Source organism: Haplochromis burtoni, unplaced genomic scaffold (assembly GCF_018398535.1).
Source record: "Haplochromis burtoni strain Fernald_Lab_line unplaced genomic scaffold, NCSU_Asbu1 Contig_60, whole genome shotgun sequence".
Classification (NCBI taxonomy): domain Eukaryota; kingdom Metazoa; phylum Chordata; class Actinopteri; order Cichliformes; family Cichlidae; genus Haplochromis; species Haplochromis burtoni.
In genome coordinates, this window is record NW_024582421.1 from 658656 (window position 1) to 679138 (window position 20483).

At 40.0% G+C, this 20483-nt stretch overlaps 1 protein-coding gene across 3 annotated transcripts in view; it reads left to right on the forward strand.

The window, feature by feature from the left end:
• Positions 1 to 20483, forward strand: part of LOC102314191 (helicase ARIP4) — a 79860-nt gene that overhangs the window by 31385 nt on the left and 27992 nt on the right. Inside the window, exon 1 of one of the 3 annotated variants that reach the window (XM_014338992.2) lies at positions 5786 to 12370. The exons of 1 other annotated variant lie outside the window; for it this stretch is intronic. In XM_014338992.2, the coding sequence (XP_014194478.1) occupies positions 12367 to 12370 (4 nt within the window). In that variant the 5' untranslated portion in view covers positions 5786 to 12366. Of the gene's footprint in view, positions 1 to 5785; positions 12371 to 15596; positions 15907 to 20483 lie in introns of those variants that run through there. One more of the 3 variants, XM_014338991.2, reaches the window with a different exon arrangement.

A 20483-nucleotide genomic window follows, 5' to 3' on the forward strand; every position in this document is an offset into this window, starting at 1 on the left:
GTTTGACATCCCCTTTTTTCCTCCTGTTCTTCTTCTTCCTCCCCTGTTTTCTCCTATTCACACTCTTATCTTTATGCTTTTGTCTCTTCTCTTCAACTAATTAGTGTAACTTTGTCCTCCTTATAGCTTTATGTTTTTAATCCTTGCATACACTAATAATTTAATTATTAGTTCTAAAGCATGTAAAAGAAAATCTACTTTCAACCAGCTGCTATAAAGTTTCTCCATTCATGTGACTGGTTCAGCACACACTGAGCAAACACTGAACAAAGAAAGGGATGACAGAGTGGGTGTGAGTTTACTAAACACGTCAAAGGACTATTAAACAGAAAATATGTCAATACCGATGTACAGATGGAGTGTAGAATTAATCAGCAAAACTTGTCGTTGTTGTTATTGATCACAGAAATGATTCATTCTTGATATATTTTTAGGTGAAATTCACTGTTGAGCTAAATACTCTGTGCAACTTAGTGAAAAATCTCTGATGTACATGAATTTTTTTTTTAACTTTTAATTTGCTTTTTTGACTGCATGAACTGATGAATAATGTGTCTTCTTTCTGGAGAAGTTTGGGTTGTTATGGTGATCACATCACTGGTACCACATAAAACACACATACAGTTGTGATATTACACTTTCAGCGTGATATTTTTAAAAAAGTGTCATTTGGAGTCATCACATGAGTTTAAATGCCCATGAAAATAACTATTTGTGCTTTAATTTAGCAGTTTCTATTCTAGTATGCTTCCCCTATGTAAAAGTGAAGTGAAATTTATTTCGGTCAACAACAACAACGCAGATTATCATTTTACATAAAAGTACTCAATCATACAGTGGGAAAAGTACACACATAATAATTTAAATATATACCGTAGTTTTCGGGTCATAAGCCGCTACTTTTTTCCCACACTGTGAACACTGCGGCTTATACTGACGTGCGGCCAAAAACATTTTGCCTGGTAACAGCAGACCAATAAAATTGATAAGTAGTATATATACGGTATATATTTTTACCGGTTGTTAAGAGACGTTGTAATGTTGTTTGTGCACTGTTCCGTAAAAAAACCATAAGCAACGTAATTTGTGTGTTACTGATACATACATACATACTACGCTGTTCGAGGAAAAGCATTTGCAGTATGTATTTTTGTATGTTACCATAACGTTTATGTTGCCATGTTTATGTTACCTTACGGATTAAATTAAACGTTAAAAATCCTCACGTGTAAATTTCTGTGTAAATATCTCATATTACGAGTGAAACGCATACGGCTTAAAATCCAGTGCGGCCTGTACAAGTACAAAATTGATTTTCTTTCTAAAATTAGAGCATGCGGCTTTTAATCAGGTGCGCTCTGTAGTCCGGAAATTACGGTAATTTATTGTAAAAAAAAAAATATTGCTTGAGAGAGATGGAAAGTCAGTTTTCATAGCATACCAAAGAGAGGCAGATGGGGAGAGAGGCTGTTGTTAATAGGCAGGTATATAACGACATTTCAGTATTTGTTTCGGTGGAAACATGTTTGGTAGAGACAACAAGCAAAAGTCTCTTCAGATTTTCTTTTTTAAAGCTTCAGAACAGCCTCTGGGTCAAGATTGGATATTAACACAAATGAATGAACAAGACTGGTTTAAAGCAGTATTGTATTTGCAGGTTTTTACGTGCTGGATTTGTGATAATTAGACCTTTTCTTCTGGCCACTGTGATAGTTTCACTAGTTACATTTTCAGGTCACTCGAAGGTAGGGCTGCTCGATTATGGCAAAAATGATAATCACGATTATTTTCACTGAAATTGAGATCTCGATTATTTGACGATATTTATTTAACAATAACAATGTATTGAATAATTACTTTAAAGATTGTCAAAAAATAATATAAAATAGTGTGCAAATACTGATGACAGTGCAAATGTTGCAATATAAAAAATAAATGAGAAATGTAAACATCTATGTTTAGTGAACTTTGCAGTGTTGCTCTGTGGTGCAGCTACGACACTGTAGCAAAGTGTACACACTATGTCTACTTGTTCCACGTCTGACTCCGCGAACCCATAATGTTTCCACACCACTGAAGTTTTTTTTACCTCTCTTTTCAACCAACGGTAGTCACTCTCCTCTCCAAATAACTTCTGCTTAGCTTTCCGAGCTTCCCTTGGGTCCTCTTAATTGTTGTGACACGTGTTCAAAATGCAGAGAGGTGCGCTCGATTTGCCACACGGAGCAGCGCGAGAGTAAAGCACGAGGGAGGTGCTAATAATCGGCTCAGTCATTTTTAATGATCGTTGAAAGCCCAGATCATAATCTTGATTAAAATTCGATTAATTGAGCAGCCCTACTCGAAGGTTCGTCTCATTTACTTGAGCCCTACCAATTTCTATATTTCTATAGTCGCAGCTCACAGTGTAGTCACACAAAGAAGGGAAGACTGAAAAGTTTGGTCACAGAGATCCTATGATATGGATTTTATGATTTAAAAAAATGAAGTGACAAAAGATGTCACTATCATATCAATCTATCTATATTCTTATAAAACCCTGTTTATAGGCGTAAGCACGATTTGTATAGCACCAGCATAAAATCTTTTATGTAAAATCCATAAATATAGTTTTGAAAAGCACTTTTAATCAGTGCAATTCTTTCATTACTACCTTTTGGGTAAAATGCTTAGGCTGTTAAAAACAGGGCTTAATGAAGAAAAAGGAAGCATGCTGACCTAGAAAACTAGGAATATATGCACATGAAAACCCAAGAAAGAGAAGAGAAGAAGGTTAAAAAAAAAGTATCTACAGAGGCCATTCTTCAAAAAGTGACATTGAGAAATGGACCTGGGGAGGTGGGACCACTATTCTAAAATAAAATCACCATCTTCAGCAGCATGGTGCTGCAGGGATACCTGTTCTGGGTCAGGGTGTGTGTGTGTGTGTGCGCGCGCGCACGCACGTCCGCTCATGTGTTTTTTGAGTCTGTGTGTGAACAGATTGCGGTGTGTGCGCTGCATGTTGTTAGCTCTGTTGGCAGTTCTGATGAAGCTGTCATGAGGTTTAGTCACATCTTTCATAAGACTTGCACACACACACCAGAGAGCAGGGGAGTAATAGTCTGTTAATTAGCCTGTTGCTCCCCTGCATGTGTGTAGGCGTTGCTAAGCAGAGCACGCTCCCCGTCGCTGTAGTTCAAACTGAAGAAAAAGAGGTAAACGTGTTTCTTTGAGGCGATTGTTGCAGACACCTGGTGGTTTAATCGGCTACCTGATGCAACACATTGCCTGTTTTTTTTTTTTGCCCACGCTAGATAAGTTACGCATCAGGTAGCTTTTTTTGTAAGATGGACTGTGACTGTAGGTTTTCATTTCCAACGTCCGGAGAGAAAAACAATGGTACAGAGGGGAAAAAACAGCTTACAATACGGGCAGCTTTGGCTAAATCATGAGTCTAACATGCTATGCTGGAAATCAGAGAATCATCACAAAGCTCAAATTAAGATTTTTATTCTCGTTTTATTTTATGTTATTAAACCAATATCAGCTTGCTAGCTTGCCTGGTCAGCATGATGTTATCATATGTCACATCTGTTGACTCTATTCAAGGTTATACACCTATTTAAATGAAACTAGCTGTCACAAAGCTGATGATACATGCAAAAAAGATCATTACTAACCTGTCTGGTTCTTTGTAACTGCAGTTATTTTTTTAATTGTCAAATTCAGGTAGCATCCTATACAGTGGTGTTGAGGCTACTCACCATTACACTATTACAGTACAATTATTCTTTCAAACTGGTGGATCATCCCCTTTTAAAGATGTTAGATGTTCATTTTGCAGCATTAGCAAAGCAATAACAATAAACCACTGGTTACATAAAGTTGCTTGTATATAAATACATGCATTTCCCTCTGTAGCTGAGTAAACTGTAATACAGGGCTTGGATTTTGTTGAAACTAAACCATGATTAAATTATGTTGTAGGATTAAAAGTAAGTAGTTGAAACAAACATTTGTCAGCGAGAGAATGAGCACAATATCTGCAGGAGGAGAAAGTGGGGGGGGGAATGAAATTACATTTCATAACATCAAGTGTGTGTGTGTGTGTGTGTGTGTGTGTGTGTGTGTGTGTGTGTGTGTGTGTGTGTGTGTGTTTGTGAGACCTGATTAAGGACAGTACAGAATGAAGTGTAGGAGGTGATACAGTAACACCAGCTGGTCTACATACTGACACACCAGACTGCCAGATCCGTGTGTGTGTGTGTGTGTGTGTGTCAAAGAGAGAAACAGACTTTGTGCGTGAGCAGACTTGAGATCAGATAACAGACTGGCTTGATGTCAAACTGATTATAAGTTACAATAGCTCATTAGCAAAACCACCTGCATGTTTGTTTTGAATTACGTGTTAGCTGTGGTCCCCGAGCTGCTATAATCTGAACGCATGTTCAGAAAAACCCATCCCTTTTTAGTCAAGAGTGCAGAATCCAAAGATTGGAGACTGATATCAGGGGTTCATGTATCTTCTAATCAGAGATGGGCAGTAACGCGTTACTGTAATCCGATTACTTTTTTCAAGTAACGAGTAAAGTAAGGGATTACTATTGCAAAAACGGTAATTAGATTACCATTACTGTCACGTAGGAACGCTGCGTTACTGCGTTACTAAAACCGTGATTTTTTGCGAGAATGTCTCATGACAGTGGCGTAAGCGAGTGCGACGTTCGTGACAACAGCTGTGTGCAGATCAACAGTGGATAATATATCGAGTGCAGGAGAGAGTATGAGCGTGCAGCGTTTAAAGCGTGGAAGTACTGACCTTACTTTGAGTTTGATTCCATAAAAAGTGACAAAAACATTAGCGTCCGTTGTGCGTGGGAAGAAAACTTCTTTTTACAGCGAAAAAACCCCCTAAACTTCCAAGCAAGCACCGAGTGCGCTACCACGTAATGGGAAACTCACAGAGAAACTCGCGGATTCTTCCACTGACCGCAGCGGCACACCTGCACCAGGGTAAACCTCCGCCTACCCTGCTCCTGCTTTACAGGTGAAAATAGAGCAAAAGGGCTGCTGAGTCTTTGACTTTATTTATTTTCTGCTGTGTTTTACTTGCATCTATTTGAAAGAGTGAGTGTAAACACACACACAAAAAAACAATTATTTTATGTGCTGGAATGTGCAGAAAATGGGTTTAAATATTAAACAAATTTCTTCCAGTCAGAGAATGTTGCATATAATTACATTTTTGCTTGATGCATAAAGTTAAAAGATTAAAACTAATAAAACAAGTTTTAAAAAGGGACTTTTCCATTTGATTACATTTTGTATGATGGATTACGTAGAAAAAGTAGAATTGGGCTGAAAGATCTATCGCTTTATCACCTATTCAGGTTGTAAATTGTGTTTTTAAAAGTAACTAAGTAATTAATTACTTTTGAAAATAAGTAATTAGTAAAGTGACGGGATTACTTTTTGGGGGAAGTAATCAGTAATTAGTTGCTTAGTTAAGGGGCGACCGTGGCTCAGGGGGTTGGGAAGCGTATCTGTAACCGGAAGGTCGCCGGTCCTTGGGCAAGACACTTTACCCTACTGGTGATGGCCAGAGGGGCCGATGGCGCGATATGGCAGCCTCGCCTCTGTCAGTCTGCCCCAGGGCAGCTGTGGCTACAACTGTAGCTGCCTCCACCAGTGTGTGAGAGTGAATGAATAGTGGCATTGTAAAGCGCTTTGGGTGCCTTGAAAAGCGTTATATAAATCCAATCCATTATTATCATTACTTCTTTCAAGTAACTTGACCAACATTGCTCGTAGTAAATAAATAGGAAAAAGGAAAAAGTAACAAAGAAATAACAAACCATATATTTCTGACAATTTATGTTCAAGGTCCTGAAATTAGACATTTAAGAAAAAAAACCCCATCATGGCTTTTTGCTGCTCTAAAATCTTAATTTTGCCCTAAATTTCCAGTTCAAAATGGTTTCTCTGTGAAGTCAAAGCTTTGTTGTGCTGAGATGTGGGTTTCAACTAAACTAACCTTTTTAAACTCAGGATATTCAAGGAGAGATGGCAGGCAGGTCACAGCTTTCAGGCAGTAAACACATGCTGGAAATCTCTTCTGTAATTGGGCTTTCTGGTCGTGGTTCAAGTCTGACTAATAAATTATAAGGTTGTTGAATAAATCCATCTGTGCCAAAGTTAGTCTTTGCATTAGTAAGAAGGCTGATTTGACTTGATAGCATTTACAGCACTTAATAAAAATGTGGACTTTGTTGTGTAATTGCAGCTATTGCTCGACATCCAGCGTTAGTAGAGCTGGCATATCAAAGAATGAGATGAGAAGGCATTGGACAGCGAGAAAGAGGGGAATCAGATTTCCGTCAAGATCTTGTACTGATGATGGAAGAGTTTGTCAGCTGTGTAAAGTCTTCTCCAGAAGGTCTCTAAATTCTAAATGTGTTGATGGACATGATGTCTGGTATGACATGCCCCGAACACCTCTCCCAGGAGGCATCCTAATCAGATGCCCAAACCACCTCAGCTTTCTTTTTTCGATGTGGAAGATCAGCAGCCCTCCAAAATTTCCACTGATGGAAAAAACCTGGGTGTATTGAATGACCAGCTTTTTCCTGAATGAAAAAGCAGGGAAGCAAAAATCCATTGATGGAAAAACCTGCTCATTCAGTATATTCAAGATGTCAGCTGACCTCATTTTTTGGGCACATAACATTACAAAAGCTTGACCTCACCAACTGAAGCTAACCCAGAAACAAAACACTGCTCTCGCAGGCTTGTAGGCTGGGCAGTAGGAATGATGGGTGCCTCAGGCCACATTAAGTTTTCCCTTTGCCACTGACTCCTATCTTTATGCTCCTTATCAAAGTGAAGCTGTTTTTCGGATTAGCCTCCCTGATAAGCGGTTTTCTGAAGGCTACACGGCTGTTTGGTACCAATCTCTTCACATTGTGTGTGGAAATGCTTCTACTTTCACTATTAAACATAGGAATAAATTCTACTGCTGATTATTTACAATTTATTTTATATCTTATTAGTATTGATATATTATTTACGATTATATATCTCCGATCATGATCATTCAGATCATCGAATGATCTGAAAGATGGTTGTTCACTGCTATCCTTCCAGGTTTTAATAATATATTGGACAGTCCCAATTTTCGAAGTTACAGCAATCTCAATCGTTGTTTACTTTGCTTAATCTAGACCGATTATTTCTAAAACAGAGTAACATGTCGTGTGCAACCACAGGAAACGTCTTCCGTATCAACTTCATCAGTAAGGGTTAAATAACAAGGTGCCAGCTGAAACTTTAAATAATCACATATTCAGTGTAAGGCTTTTACCTAATTTAGTTACATCCAGGTGTGACTTTTTTTGCCTGATACATCTTTGGATTTAATAATTTTCACACATATCTAAACCATGTAATGTCTCACTTATTTACAAAATTGGAAATAAGCTGTCATGGCTTCATCAAAGATGAGGATTTCCTGGTGTTTTTACATTATAAATGACCAGAGTGCCATAAGAGGGCAATTTAGGAATTTAGGAAGTCTTGGTTAAATTAAAAGAAGGACCAGAATGAAATGTCTTTGTAACTTTTTAGGCCGGCACGTGTTTTCAGAACCACTCCAGTGTGTTTTTGTATTGATTCTACATGTCTCCCTTGTTTGGTGGGAGATGATGGTGATAAGAGTTTTTTTTTCTTGTCCTTTCGAAACAACAGCTGACAAAACAGTCTAAGCACCAGGTCCCTTTGGTCCCTGTTCAAAGTTCCTCCAATCTTTTTAAGCTGATGTGAATTCATTCATCGTTAGATAAATTGAGTAGTTCCCGTGTGGCTACTGAACTATTCTTGTTTTACCAAGTATCATTTTAATGAATTAACAAATTTCATATTTTAATTTTAAAGTCTGAACCAAACCAGATCTAATCCTTGAGTGTAACATAGCCTAAACAGCCCCTTGGAGGAGGTAATGATGGAGAATTAATCGTTCTTTTATATTCCTCAGCAGGATTGATCCCTCTAGTCACAGGTCCCTCTCTCGAACCTTAAAGAGTCCACTACGCTCAAAAATTAAAGTTCATAGACATGCTGCATAACCGTGTCTAAAGGCAAAAGTGTAAATTGCCGCAATTAAAAGAAGTGCAATCACAGCCTCTTCATGGCTATGTCTAACTGCTCTGATTTCACCCCAGGATTCTGATTTGAAGTGTGGTTATTCTTGAGCCAAACTTGAGATCTTTAGTTTAGTTTTTCTTTTTTATGTTTTGGTTTTTCTTGCACTATGATGTTTCAAATATATGCAAAGGCTTTTGGGCACATCATGTGTTTCAACATATTTTTTTAAACTAAATTCTTTGTGACATGTCTAACAGCACAGTTCTTGTGTCAAATTTAATTTTAGCTAAGTCTTTAGCTTTTTTTTTTTAGATCATCTCATCCACTTATGGGTGATGATAATGAAAGGATATGCATTGCAATATCTTTTCATGTCATGTATCTGTGGCAACTTTGTACAAACAAAGGAAAGGTTTAGCCAGTTTATCAGTGTTTGGCTCAATAATAAAAAGCCATTTCCAAGTTGAATCTATTTGTTGTTAGTTGACCATAGTCTACCAATAGCATCATCAGGTCTCTGAAATTGCCCAAACCAAGTTTGTTGTTCAAATAAATGTTTATATTAATGTGCCAATCAAGTCACAGAAACCTTTACGGTTTGCTAGGTTGTTAACGTCAGGGCTACTTTACGACCAATGTAGCCAACCATTTTGCAGCAGCATGACACCACACCACACCAATTAGAATAGAATAAAAAGCCTTTATTTTGTCAACGTACATGTGGACAAACAAAAATAATGTCATAGTCTTTAGCAATATTTTACAATGTCCTGAGTGGTGAGAGTGCAGATCTAGAGTTCAGTACTTTGATGTCATTGTGATAGAAGCTTTTCTGTAATGTGAAGGTGTGGAGTGCCAGGTTCCTGTTGGAGCACCTTTATGACAGTTTACAGTCTTTATCCCTGTAGGCAGACTCATCTCCTTTGTGTATTAATCTTGTGGTGTCAACTGAAAACACAATGACTAAGTTGATTTTGTCGGTTGGTTGGCTGCGATTAGAGAAGTGGGCCTAGGGTGCATCCCTGAGGAGCACCTGTGCTATATGTCAGAGTAGGGAAGTGATGGGTCCCCAGTCTAGCAGACTGTGGTCAGATTTGTTAAGAAGTCACTGTTGCAACCTCTGGTGGGCCTGTGGCTTCTGAAGAAGATTCTGTCTGCTGTGATCTTCGTCTCATGCTAATTAGCTTTTGTTGCAACATGATGTCTGCTTCTCAGATATGTTGACTGGTTCTTAAAAGGAACCAAAATAGAACTGACTTTGCTCCAACTCTGAATAACAGGTAAATGGGAGACACTGATTACACTGAAAGTTTAGGTACTGCAGGCTGTGCTGATTACATCAGTAAAGCAGATAAGTGGATATCTCTACATGGCTAGCAATCATATGCATATGAGCCTGCATATGCACCTGCCTCATAAGCCATTTTCACACAAGACCTTTTGGCAGTCTCAGGGCTGGACATTTTTTCACACATTTTCCTTTCTGTAATATAACTCAGAGTAGGAAACGGTTCACTTCAGGCACACTCCCACTACTGGAAATACTCCATGTGGCTTAGAAAAGGTGAGTTTTCAGAATAGAGCACGCAGGAACTACACATGATGCACATATGCGAGCAGTAAATGGAGGAAATTATTTGTTGCACCATTCTCAGATGACATCACACAGATTTGCTACTAGGTCAACTGAAACTAAACTAAAACTAGGGTAAAGAAACATTTAAATTAACCAAAATAAAATAAAATAAAATAGACTTTTGAAAATAGCTACTCCAGAACATATTGTGTACTCGCAAAATAAATGAAGTAAAAAACCATCTCGCTTATGTGATCTACCTTTAAAAAATGCTGTGATTATTTTAAGACCCATTCTGAGCTTTTGAAAAATTTGTCTCTATCAAATGTCCTAATGAAGCTGACAGAAGAAGAAGAAAGACTAGCTAACGTCTGATTAGACTTCAACAGGCATTTTCTTTCTTGAATCCACCTCGGTTGGTTGACGCACACAAGAGTTTTGACTTTCAGCATGTGTATAAAAACGGTGATAGAGCAGTGTTTATGCAAAAAAAAAATCAGTGTGGATATAGACGTCAAATGCATGCAGTTATCTTCTTTGTTGACTCTGGGACTCTAATCTTTTAACAGCTATAATCTTCCCCTGTTAGCAGAAGCTTGTGATTTCTCTCAATCTTTCTTAAACTTGGTGCTGTTTACTGTGCAACAACGCTGTCTCCAGACTTTGCACTGAACACACATGCATTTAGTGTGAGACTATAATATTGGGTGGATTTAAAAAGGCTGCTTTTCTTCTTCTGTTATGTAAAATGGGTCATGCAGTGTAACATTATGGCATAACAAGGTGGTTAATATATTTATTTATTTATTTATTTATTGTTAAAAGTGTTTAGAATATATCCTCCAGTCTAATTTCCTGCTGATCAAACTACTCGGGAATAAAATAAAAAAAGATTATCTGCCAATCTGCTTTCATGATCGACATAAATACAACGCTTTAAATGGTTCATGACATCAATCCAACGTATATCATTCGATTTTCCAAACACACAAAGGATCTCCGTTTTTCATCTAGCTCCTGGCCAAACAGAATATGAAGATGGAAAACAGCGAGGCACAAATGCCTCTCTCTCTCCTCCCTCTGTTGGTCAATCTGGGTTATGTAAACAGGGAAGTGCAAGCTCGGGTAGATACCGTAACTGTGGTAGTGTGGCAAAGGTGACCGTGTGCGAGCGCGAGCGTACTCGTTTGTTCCCAGGCAGTCCTGGCTTCACGTTCCAGCTGTCACTGCCTGCTCTTTCTCTCCTCCCCCACCTCGCTATTTCCAATTCTGCTGCCCCTCCCCCCCCAGACTTCCTTACAATGTGGGTTAGTATGTGTAACCATGTGACTGGGCTATGACCTTTCACCTTATGTGTGTGTGATCTGTGAAGGGTAATCCCACACGACCCCTTCCCTTTCTTTTCATCACGCTCTTCCACTTTTCTTCTCCTTTAATTACACATCTAGCCATTTTCTATTCCATCTCTTCTTTCTTGTCCTCCACCCTGTCAGGCTTGTGTTTTTCTTCCCCCACCTCCATGGTTCTTACTTCTCTCCATAGTTCGTCTCATCTGCACTGACAGTGTTTGCATTTATGTGTCACTGAAATTTACCATTTGTTGCAGTTGAGGTGTTTACAATGTGTTTATTAGTGTTAATGATGTGCGATGCTGCCCCGAGGAGCCAAAAAAAAAAGAATTTTCCAAACAGAAAGTTGTACCACATGACTTTATTCATCTCCTTGTTTCAGGTTTGCATCTTGCAGCCATAGTTTGACTCCTGAATCACTCTCTCTATCAGTTCATATTGATCATCTCCCCTCTCTGTCCACAATCATAAATCAGGCTGAAATGGATTTGTGATTATATGTTACCGTTTTAGCTTGTCAGATCTGTATTTACACATTTATTACTACTAAACTAGGCGCCAGTCTATCCCAACCAATAAACAAATTCATATTCGATCGTATAAAATGTGTGCTTTTTGGACACTGAGAGAGATCCTCCAATCTAATGTTTCTGACATCAGTTTTGAAGGATTTGATTTTCATTTTCATTGGGGCAAAACAGAATCAGCACAATAAAAACTGCCATAAACTATCAGAGGGATCATTTTACATTCGTTCACTCCTCCTCTTCCCCCTTTCCCGATCTTTCATCCTCTTCTTTTCCTCTCATCTTCTCCTCTCTGTCCATCTCTTCCTTGTTGAACCCCATTACCCTTGTTACCTAAGGCAGCTTTCCTTGAGTGGGTGTGTCCTGCTGACATCACACACTGGCTCCTGTGTCGGTTGGCTGGGGGAGGGGAGAAGCAGAGAGAGGCGGGAGGAGGTAGACCGGAAAAGCTGCGCAGTGGCGTTGCGGGGGTGTTCCTACGTACGGTGGTCAGGGGCAGTTTTCAACGACTCATTGTTTTGTAATTGTCCCGATGGTCTTCTGTCCTCAGTGGAGCGCCGGTAAAGCTGCGCGACGAGGCTAGGTGTTGGGTGACTCACACACACACGCGCGCGCACACACAGACAGACACCTACACACACTTTGACACGCTCGGTTCAGACAGAACAGAGGAAGTGTGTAAACTGTATGAAGAAGGAGCACACACACAGATTGGAGTAAGTTTCTGAGAGTGATAAGGAGGAGGCATGAATCTCTCACCAGACTAGGATACAGAAAGTTGCAGCCACATGACATGGGTGAGTAGCTGAAACCTTTTGACTGACTGGTTCAGTGTGGGATTCCTTCTACCGCTTTCTCTCTCTGGTCTCGTCCCCACACGTGTGTTTTGTTCTGTAATCTCTCAGTCAGCCCAGTAATATCTCCTGCTCTGTCTTTTTATCAGTACGAATGCAGACACATTCTATCATACTGACCTATATGTGGTGCCGTGCCAAGTCTTTAGCTGGGCTGTTGAGGCAGAGCAGAGCTCAGAGGTTTCATAAGGCATGTTATGAAATAGACACAGGGGTTGTCCTTGTTCCTGTTCCTGCCCCCCGAAAAAGTATCTTTGCCTCAAGTTTCAAGGACTTCTGTGTCATTTTATTTATGTAAGACTTTATTTTTGTTTCTGATTCACTTTTTTTTTTCTTGAGGTTGATGTAAAAGTGTCTCGTCCCAAATCAGTTTTTGTAAAGTATAAGTATCTTCCAGTCTTAATAATAGAATAGAATAGAATAGAATTCAACTTTATTGTCATTGCACATGCACAGGTACAGGGCAACGAAATGCAGTTTGCATCCATCCAGAAGTGCTTTAGTGATATAGATATATTACAATATATATTAGCAATAATATAGATATGTAAGTAGGGCTGGGCCATATCATACCGTTCACGGTAATACCGGTATAATTTTGGGCAACGATAGAAAAATGAAATATCGCGATAGAATATGGGTAAAACGCGCATGCGCAGTGCCTTTGTTTTCATACGCACACGTCGGAAAAAGCATGGCGGCGAAAGCAAATCGTTGAATGAAACGCAACTTCAGTGGTGTGGAACTGGTTTAGCTTTCGTCCGTCAGATACACAACAAAGCACTGTTTTTGGTAGAGCATGCTAGCGGGCCGTCGTTATTACCGTGTTTTTTGGAAAATACGGCACACTTAAAATCAATCCTTTGTCAAGCACCCTTGGCCACTGTACTAGTGTATTTCCATTGTGGGGGTGTTTACTGTAGGGGGGAGGAGACCAGAGGTTATAACTGTAACTGTTGTGTGGAGTTCTAGAGATCAGCCTTTAGAATAGGACTGCAGTGTGCTGATCTCCAGATGCATCTGTAAGAATAATGGGTAATAAAAGGATTGTGTAAAACATGGAAACATCTCAGCGTGATCTCTACCAGGACCAAAAGAATCGCAGAGACCGGCGTTGTCTCAACAATTGTCAGCAAGGAATTTGCATTTGCACTGTAAACATTTGCTTGTTTACTCTACTCCATATGAATAGATATGAGTTTGCCACTCAGTGATTTCAACAGTGTTTCCGATCCACAAATAAACTTCTCATATGTTTCAGTGTGCGTTTAAAAATGTGTGGAAGGTAAAACGACACATTTCGAAGGCGTTCTATTACTGAGGTCACTCTTAGTATAACAGTAAACAATCGGTTTTAAGTATTGGACTGTCTTTATAAAATACGTGTGATATAATGTGTAACAGTTTTGAGTTTCTTAGCAGAAACCGCATATGAAGTAATAATGACGGTCTTATAACACATGTAAGGGTTCTGTGTGTACAGTAATGGATGATGTGAGCTTTGATCTTATTTTGAAGGCGTTTCAGAGAGGCATTCCTCTACGCTCTCTATTCTGTCACACAAACACACACTGTGGGGTCACCACGGGGTCGCGACTTTGTCACTTGTCCAGCACTTAAAACAATCTCACGTGGGAGCGGGGAGATGCCTATGAACGGGTGTTGTTTTTGTGTGGAACTGTGTGAAGTTAGTGGTTCACTAAAGTATTTATTTAGTCTTCGGTGGCTTCAGATCTGTTATAAACAGGTGGGATTTCCAAAACTGATTATTTGAATTTATTGACTGAATACTATTAATAGTATTCAGTCAGTGAAGTTAATTTCACTAATTTCCATGTTTCCTTCAGTATACTGCAGCATCAGTAAGCGCTTAGTATATAAATAGGTGTATTTTGATGGTACACATTAAAAATAGAGCGCAATGAAAATAAATATATTATAAATTTGCAGCAGTTTACTTCAGCATTGCTCTTTCACCTTATTTTGAAACACCCTTATTGTGCATTGCCTCGATATTGTTTATGTCCAATCATATCTCTCCATGATGTATTCCTCAGGACCGGGGATGTCAATCATAAGGCCTGGATGCCAGAATCCAATCCAGCCCATTGGATTCTTTTGGAAAATGAAGGAGGGCATATCTTTCCTTTTTAGTGTATTTTAATAAGTTTTGCACCTTATGGGGGATAAAGACCTCCCCACTGACTGTTCATACTATACAAAAAGTAATTAAGTAATAGATAAACAATTAAATAGTTAGTTAGTTGCTGTGCTTTCTATATTGACTTTAGAATTTATTTATTTTTAACAAGGAGTCAAAAAAAATTGACATTTTCTATGAATTAACGGAAACTTTCTGTTTTCTAACTACAGGATCACGTGAGCGACCAGGATACAGGATATTGTTCTGTAAATTTAAACATTTATTTCTTACAATTTAAGCCCAAAGAGTCATGCTGACAGATTTCTGTTATCTACTACAACAGCTTTTTTTTGTCGTGTGGAAAAACTGAGACGCATTGTTGAAATTGCTTTATTTCTTATATTATGATATTTCAGGGGATTAAATGTGTAAACTTCTTTTCACTGACAGAAACTGTTTTTCACCAGTCTGCCCCACTTAGGATCAAACTAAGCTATGAGTTTGTGACCCACAAAGTAAACTGATATAGAATTAGAGATCAGTAAAATTAGACTGATCTCGAGGGATCTGTTTAGTGCAGGAAAGCCAAATGATGCATCAGAACGTCTCCTTTATGTGAGTGCACCTTGGGCCTTGAAGTGCAGTAAAAGTTATAGTGGCCATTATCACTCACTAGGTGTTTAAAGTTTGAGAGTCTGTGAAAGTCACTTTGTTGTAATGCGTGTTAATCCTCTGACGTGTGGTTGTGTGTACATGTATGTGTAATTTGATCTTTGAGGCAACAACTTTTACAAGCCTTGCTGAGATGTTGTAACGCCTTTAATCATCAACGAACACTTAAATGGTTCCTGCTTCTGTGCATGCTTTGTATTCCTGACTCTGTTTATGGGGGAGTGGTTTAATATGACAGTTTTTTTTGGTTTTTTTCTAGCTTTAGTTGAGCGAGGGGAGGAGATTGAAAGGTGATCGGTGGTAGGAGTCCCCCCTCAGCAGGGCCCCAGCTCCAGCATGAAGGGTTATGTAAGTTTTCAGCTGCCAGCCTTCCTAGCTGCCTCTGCCTCACATTCACATTGTTATTGACCAGAAAGGAGCACACAGTGGTGGACCAGTAGTCAGAGAGTCAGTCAGTCACTGAGGTAGTCAATTTAAAGCTCACCTAAGTGTAAAGCCAGGCTAAGAGGAGGGAAGATCCACCTCCTCCTTACTTCTTTTTAAAAGTTTTTTTTCCTTGAAAGGGGAAGCAATTTTGAGAGTGTGACAGGGAGGCAGAGGACACCAGCTTTTCCTCTGTTTCTGATAACCATGCTGCTTCTGGATGAATCGGAATCATTTGCAGGTGGGTGACATAATTCGCCTGAACCGTGTTGAGGTTGTGGAAGCGATTAATCTTTGGAGAGAAAGTTAGAAAGAAATGAGGGGAAAATATGGAGGTGCGTAAATGTTGTATGCGCTATGAATGCTTTAAGAACAGGAAGAAAACGCCACACAGAGAGCTTCAGGCGTACGCTGAAGTTTATCTGATGAGATAACGAACAGTGTTACTTGGCTGCAGAGGCGCTTCCTTTCTGCATCCTGTTTCAGGAGAGGCAGCATGAAGAGAAGCCAGAGAAGAGGTGCACGGAGGGGGGAAATGAGTTAGAAGCTGCAAGATGATGAGAAATGGGGAGCTTTGATGTTATAAAACCAGCTAAGAATTGACTAGAATGTGCAGCAGTTGTTGATTGAGGGTCATTAAGTTACTTAACATTGTTGTGTAACACTGGATCTATACCTCCTTAGGCGTGTGCAGTCTATCTGAGCACACTTTCTATTTACTTTTCTGGTTTCATCTATTTTTCTCTTTTCAGTCACTGTCTACAATCGCTGCTCTCTCTGTTCGATTCGTCCCATTTTTCTTATCTTCCTTCCATCTTTCAGCCGGTCTTTCTCCCACTCGTGTCCGCTGCCTCTCTCTCTGTTGTCATCTCAGTTCCTGCCTCCGATTGGCTGTCTCTACGGTTACCTAAACCAATGCCAGTGCTGTGATTGGTGGACGGGGGTAGGATCGGGCCATGCTGGAAGTGTGAGCATGTGGAGGCAGGAAAACATATGGTTCAGCAGACCAGTGGGTTAGGGGGGTAAACGGCTGTAGCTGGAATGAATGAAAATGAAGGCTCTGAGTTCGTTCACATTTCTTCATCTGTTTATCCAGCAAACACAAGATAATCAGAAACTTCAAATCTTGTGTTAGATCAACTTTAATAGTCTGTTTTCAGTCAGATCAGGATTTTAAGTCTTAAATTTGTCTTAATTTGAAGCTGTCTTCACTGAATTTAGATGTACAGTGCAATGATTTGTGAGTCTTGTTGCACATGCACTCAGTTTAAAGTTGACTCACAGATATTAAAAACATGTGATCGTGTGGATGAAGTAGGATCCAGAGTGGCCCTAAAAGCTCCATATTTAGATTGTCCTTGTTCTGCTTTTTATTAATTTTTTAAGATCCATGTACATTTGCAAACAGTGAACGGAAATCTTGGTCCGGATGTCTTTGCACGTATGCCAAAACCTCCGATAAATTAGACACTGCCCTCCAGGGGCACTTTAGGCAAACAATGGCTTCCCGCAGTGTGCCAAATAGGAATGTAACTATTCAAGGTAAAGTTATGCGTCACATCAGTCATTGTTTCATTTTATGCCCAATGTTCTGCAGTAAAAAGACAAAACAGTGCAGCTGCAGGGATTTTTACACGTTTTAACAGCAGTTGTTGGGATTAAAACAGGTACTGTTAAGGTCTCCAGAAAAGGTCACCAGCTCATAATTCAGGACCTGCCTGATCACGTAAGCGTTTTTTTTAGACTTTAAAAACAGTGCTTTAATTTTGCTTAGCGAGCACCACGGCCCACTGACTCTCCTCTTGTTCCCTTTTGAAAAACGTTCACAGAAAATCCTTTATGGAGAAATAACTGTCTGCATGCTCGTAATTCATGGGATCGCTCTGGGCGTTTGGCTCACTATGAAAAGAGACACTAGATACCTCGTCATGTCTCAGATTGTGCTGTCTCAAATAGCGATGAAGGGTAAAAAGAATAGGACACACTGTTTTTCCCTAAATCTGTTGTGCGTGCGTGTATTTGAGAACAGTGCGTCCGTCAGTGGTGAGAGGGTTTCCGTGAAAAGAAAACAAATTTGACATTTTAATAGCAGCAAAAAGTCTGTCGTACAATAAAGCAGGAACAGGCTTGTACTGATTGTTCTTCCATCGTTCTGCACTGCTTGCTCTGTTCAGCCGTAATTGGCCTCAGCATGCCGGGCAGGAACAACCCGTCCTGTTCAGGCCAGCACTGGAGTCCAGGCCAAGCACCAGGAGCACGTGCAGTCTGATTGCTTTCATAACGCCCCGGTGCTGAGGATGGACACACGGCTAATGCTCTCTTTGTCAAAAAGCAGTTTTTATTAAATGTTCTTTCATCTTTCTGGTTCTTCCTGTCAAACAGCAGATTTCTTTGTCTTTATTGTAAAATTTCCCCTTCCAGGTTCGAGTGACCTCTCTTTTTCATCTTTCTCCCATCCACACTTTTCCGAGTGCCTCACTCCTCCTCTCTCTCAAGTCTTAAAGAATTTGACCACAGATTAAAGCAGGTAGCAGATTTCCTTTTAAGAAATTTATACCCCATAAACTTGAGATCTTCTTTAACTTTGTGTGTATCCTCTGCTGCACTTCCAAGTCCTGTTTTACCTCATCTAATCCCCAGTTATTCTCTCTGTCTCTCATTAAATGGCCGCAGTGCTGTATAATGTTACAGTACAAAAGTCTTTTGATCAGATAGCGAACGTCATGGGTGTGGTGCCTGCACTAAGCCAATACCGGTTACATTATTTCACATTGCTACTAAATATTGGCTAGATTACAACGAGCTTAGAAATCTAAAGATGCTTTTTCAGTCTGCCTGTGATCATTTATTCAGCTTCTTTTTGACAACCTGATTGGTAAATGTAAAGAGACACAAGTCCCTGAAATGATAAACAAATAATTATAAAACAGCCTTACGATAGATTGGCGATGTTTCCAGTGTGTACCCGGCCTGTCGTCCCATAATAGGTGGGATTGAATTAGTGGAAGAATAACGGATGGATTATAAAATGTGATTTGTTTCAGTCTCTTTAATAACGACTTAACAATCAGAAATTTTACTTGTATTGATGTGTAATTAAATAGTCGTTATGGGCTGAAGAGAAAACAGTGCTTTTGCGGTGTAGCTCGAAGCGTTTCACAATATGAAATGTTTCTTGGTACTGAAAGAGGAGTAATGGGAAATGGTTACGTGAGTTTTGCTCTCTTTCCACCTCCGGAGGAGCTGTGACCGGTAGTTCATTAGCTGAAATGTTTCTCATTGTGTGCCGAAGTGTTAAGATTTTGGGTTGCTCAGAAGATATCTCACAGGGTGTTCAGAGGCTGAAAGTACACACTGTGTGCAAACTGTTGCCAATAAGGGTTTTATGTAACAGGCTATAGTGTGACCAGCACGAACCATCCCGACGTTCTCTCCTTCTCCTCTGGCTCCTCCTCCCTCCTCTGCCTCCCTCCCCAGCAGCAGTGACACACTGGCCTACTAACAGCCTGTTCTACCTCGTCTCACCCCCTCTGCTGTGCCGTCTTTATCACATGGCCGTTGTCTCTCCACCTCCTTTTTTTCCTCTCTGTCTTCTCGTCTCACCGCCTCACCGTTTCTCTGACACACTCGTCGGAATCGCTGCCAACAGGAGCATTTCATAACTCACCTGCATCGCTCTAATAAAGCAGCCTTAATAACTCATTCAGGGCAGTGTCTTACATAAGAGAGGTGTGCGCGTGCGTGTGTGTTGCTCAGCATTAGTATTGAGATTTTATTTTCGTCCTCATGGCGAGCACGTAACCCAGTTAAATCTCGGTCAGTCTTTCGGGAGAACAACTTAAAAACTTTGAGAAACTTTCCTGCATTTGGCTGTAATTTGGTTGGGTGGGGTCAATAAACCACAACAAAAAATTACAGAGACAGCGAGTGAGACGATATTTTTATTTGAACTATGAGCTTATAAATTGCTCTAATTTGGCAGGAAGTTCATGATGTATTTGCACTGATGATCATTTACAGATGCCTAGATCTCTGATTTGGTCACATGACCTTATAAAGGTTTAGAACTGCAGAAGAAGAAAGCATTTACAGTCTATATATCTACCTGATATCATGGCCATGACCTGTTGCTAGTGAGTGAACGACTACAAAAGCATATACAGCGTGTAGCTACTCCTCCCATGCATTGATAGGAGCCAGTTAAGGTGGTTCAGACATGATGCCTCCTGGATTTCTCTTAGGTGATGTGTTTTTGATGGCTGGCAGGTGGTTAATCGGAAGAGGAAGGTCTGGGAATTCCTGGTTAATGTACGCTCTTACCTGGATAAGCAGATGCTGATAAGGTGGATGAATAAATGGAACAAGACATTATTCCATCCGTCATCAACTATGGAAAAAGCAGAAATAATACCCTAGCTGTAACTGTCAGGCCAAGTTTAAGAGTTTTGCATTTTTTATAGTTTATAGTTTGTCTGTTGGTATGTTCTTCCAAGCAGTCTGTCCACCAGCGTCACTGTCTGTGCTCCATCCAGCCACCTTAAATAATCTCTGACACTCTCCTTGCCTTAAGAGAACAGCACGGACGCTGCTGAACAGCAGGAGCGAGGTGGAAAATCATGCCGACACACTCATCGCTCTGTGTGTGTGTTTCAAAGTCTAGATGTTCTTTAAACGTCGCTGTGAGACCATCAGCTCTTGCGAGTGTGCTCTGTGTGCTTGCAATGCGTTACATCTTTTAATGTGTGTGTGTGGAGGACGTGAGATTCTTGTGAACATGCTGGTTGTGTAACAGCCAGAGGCAGCAGTTACATAAGCGTC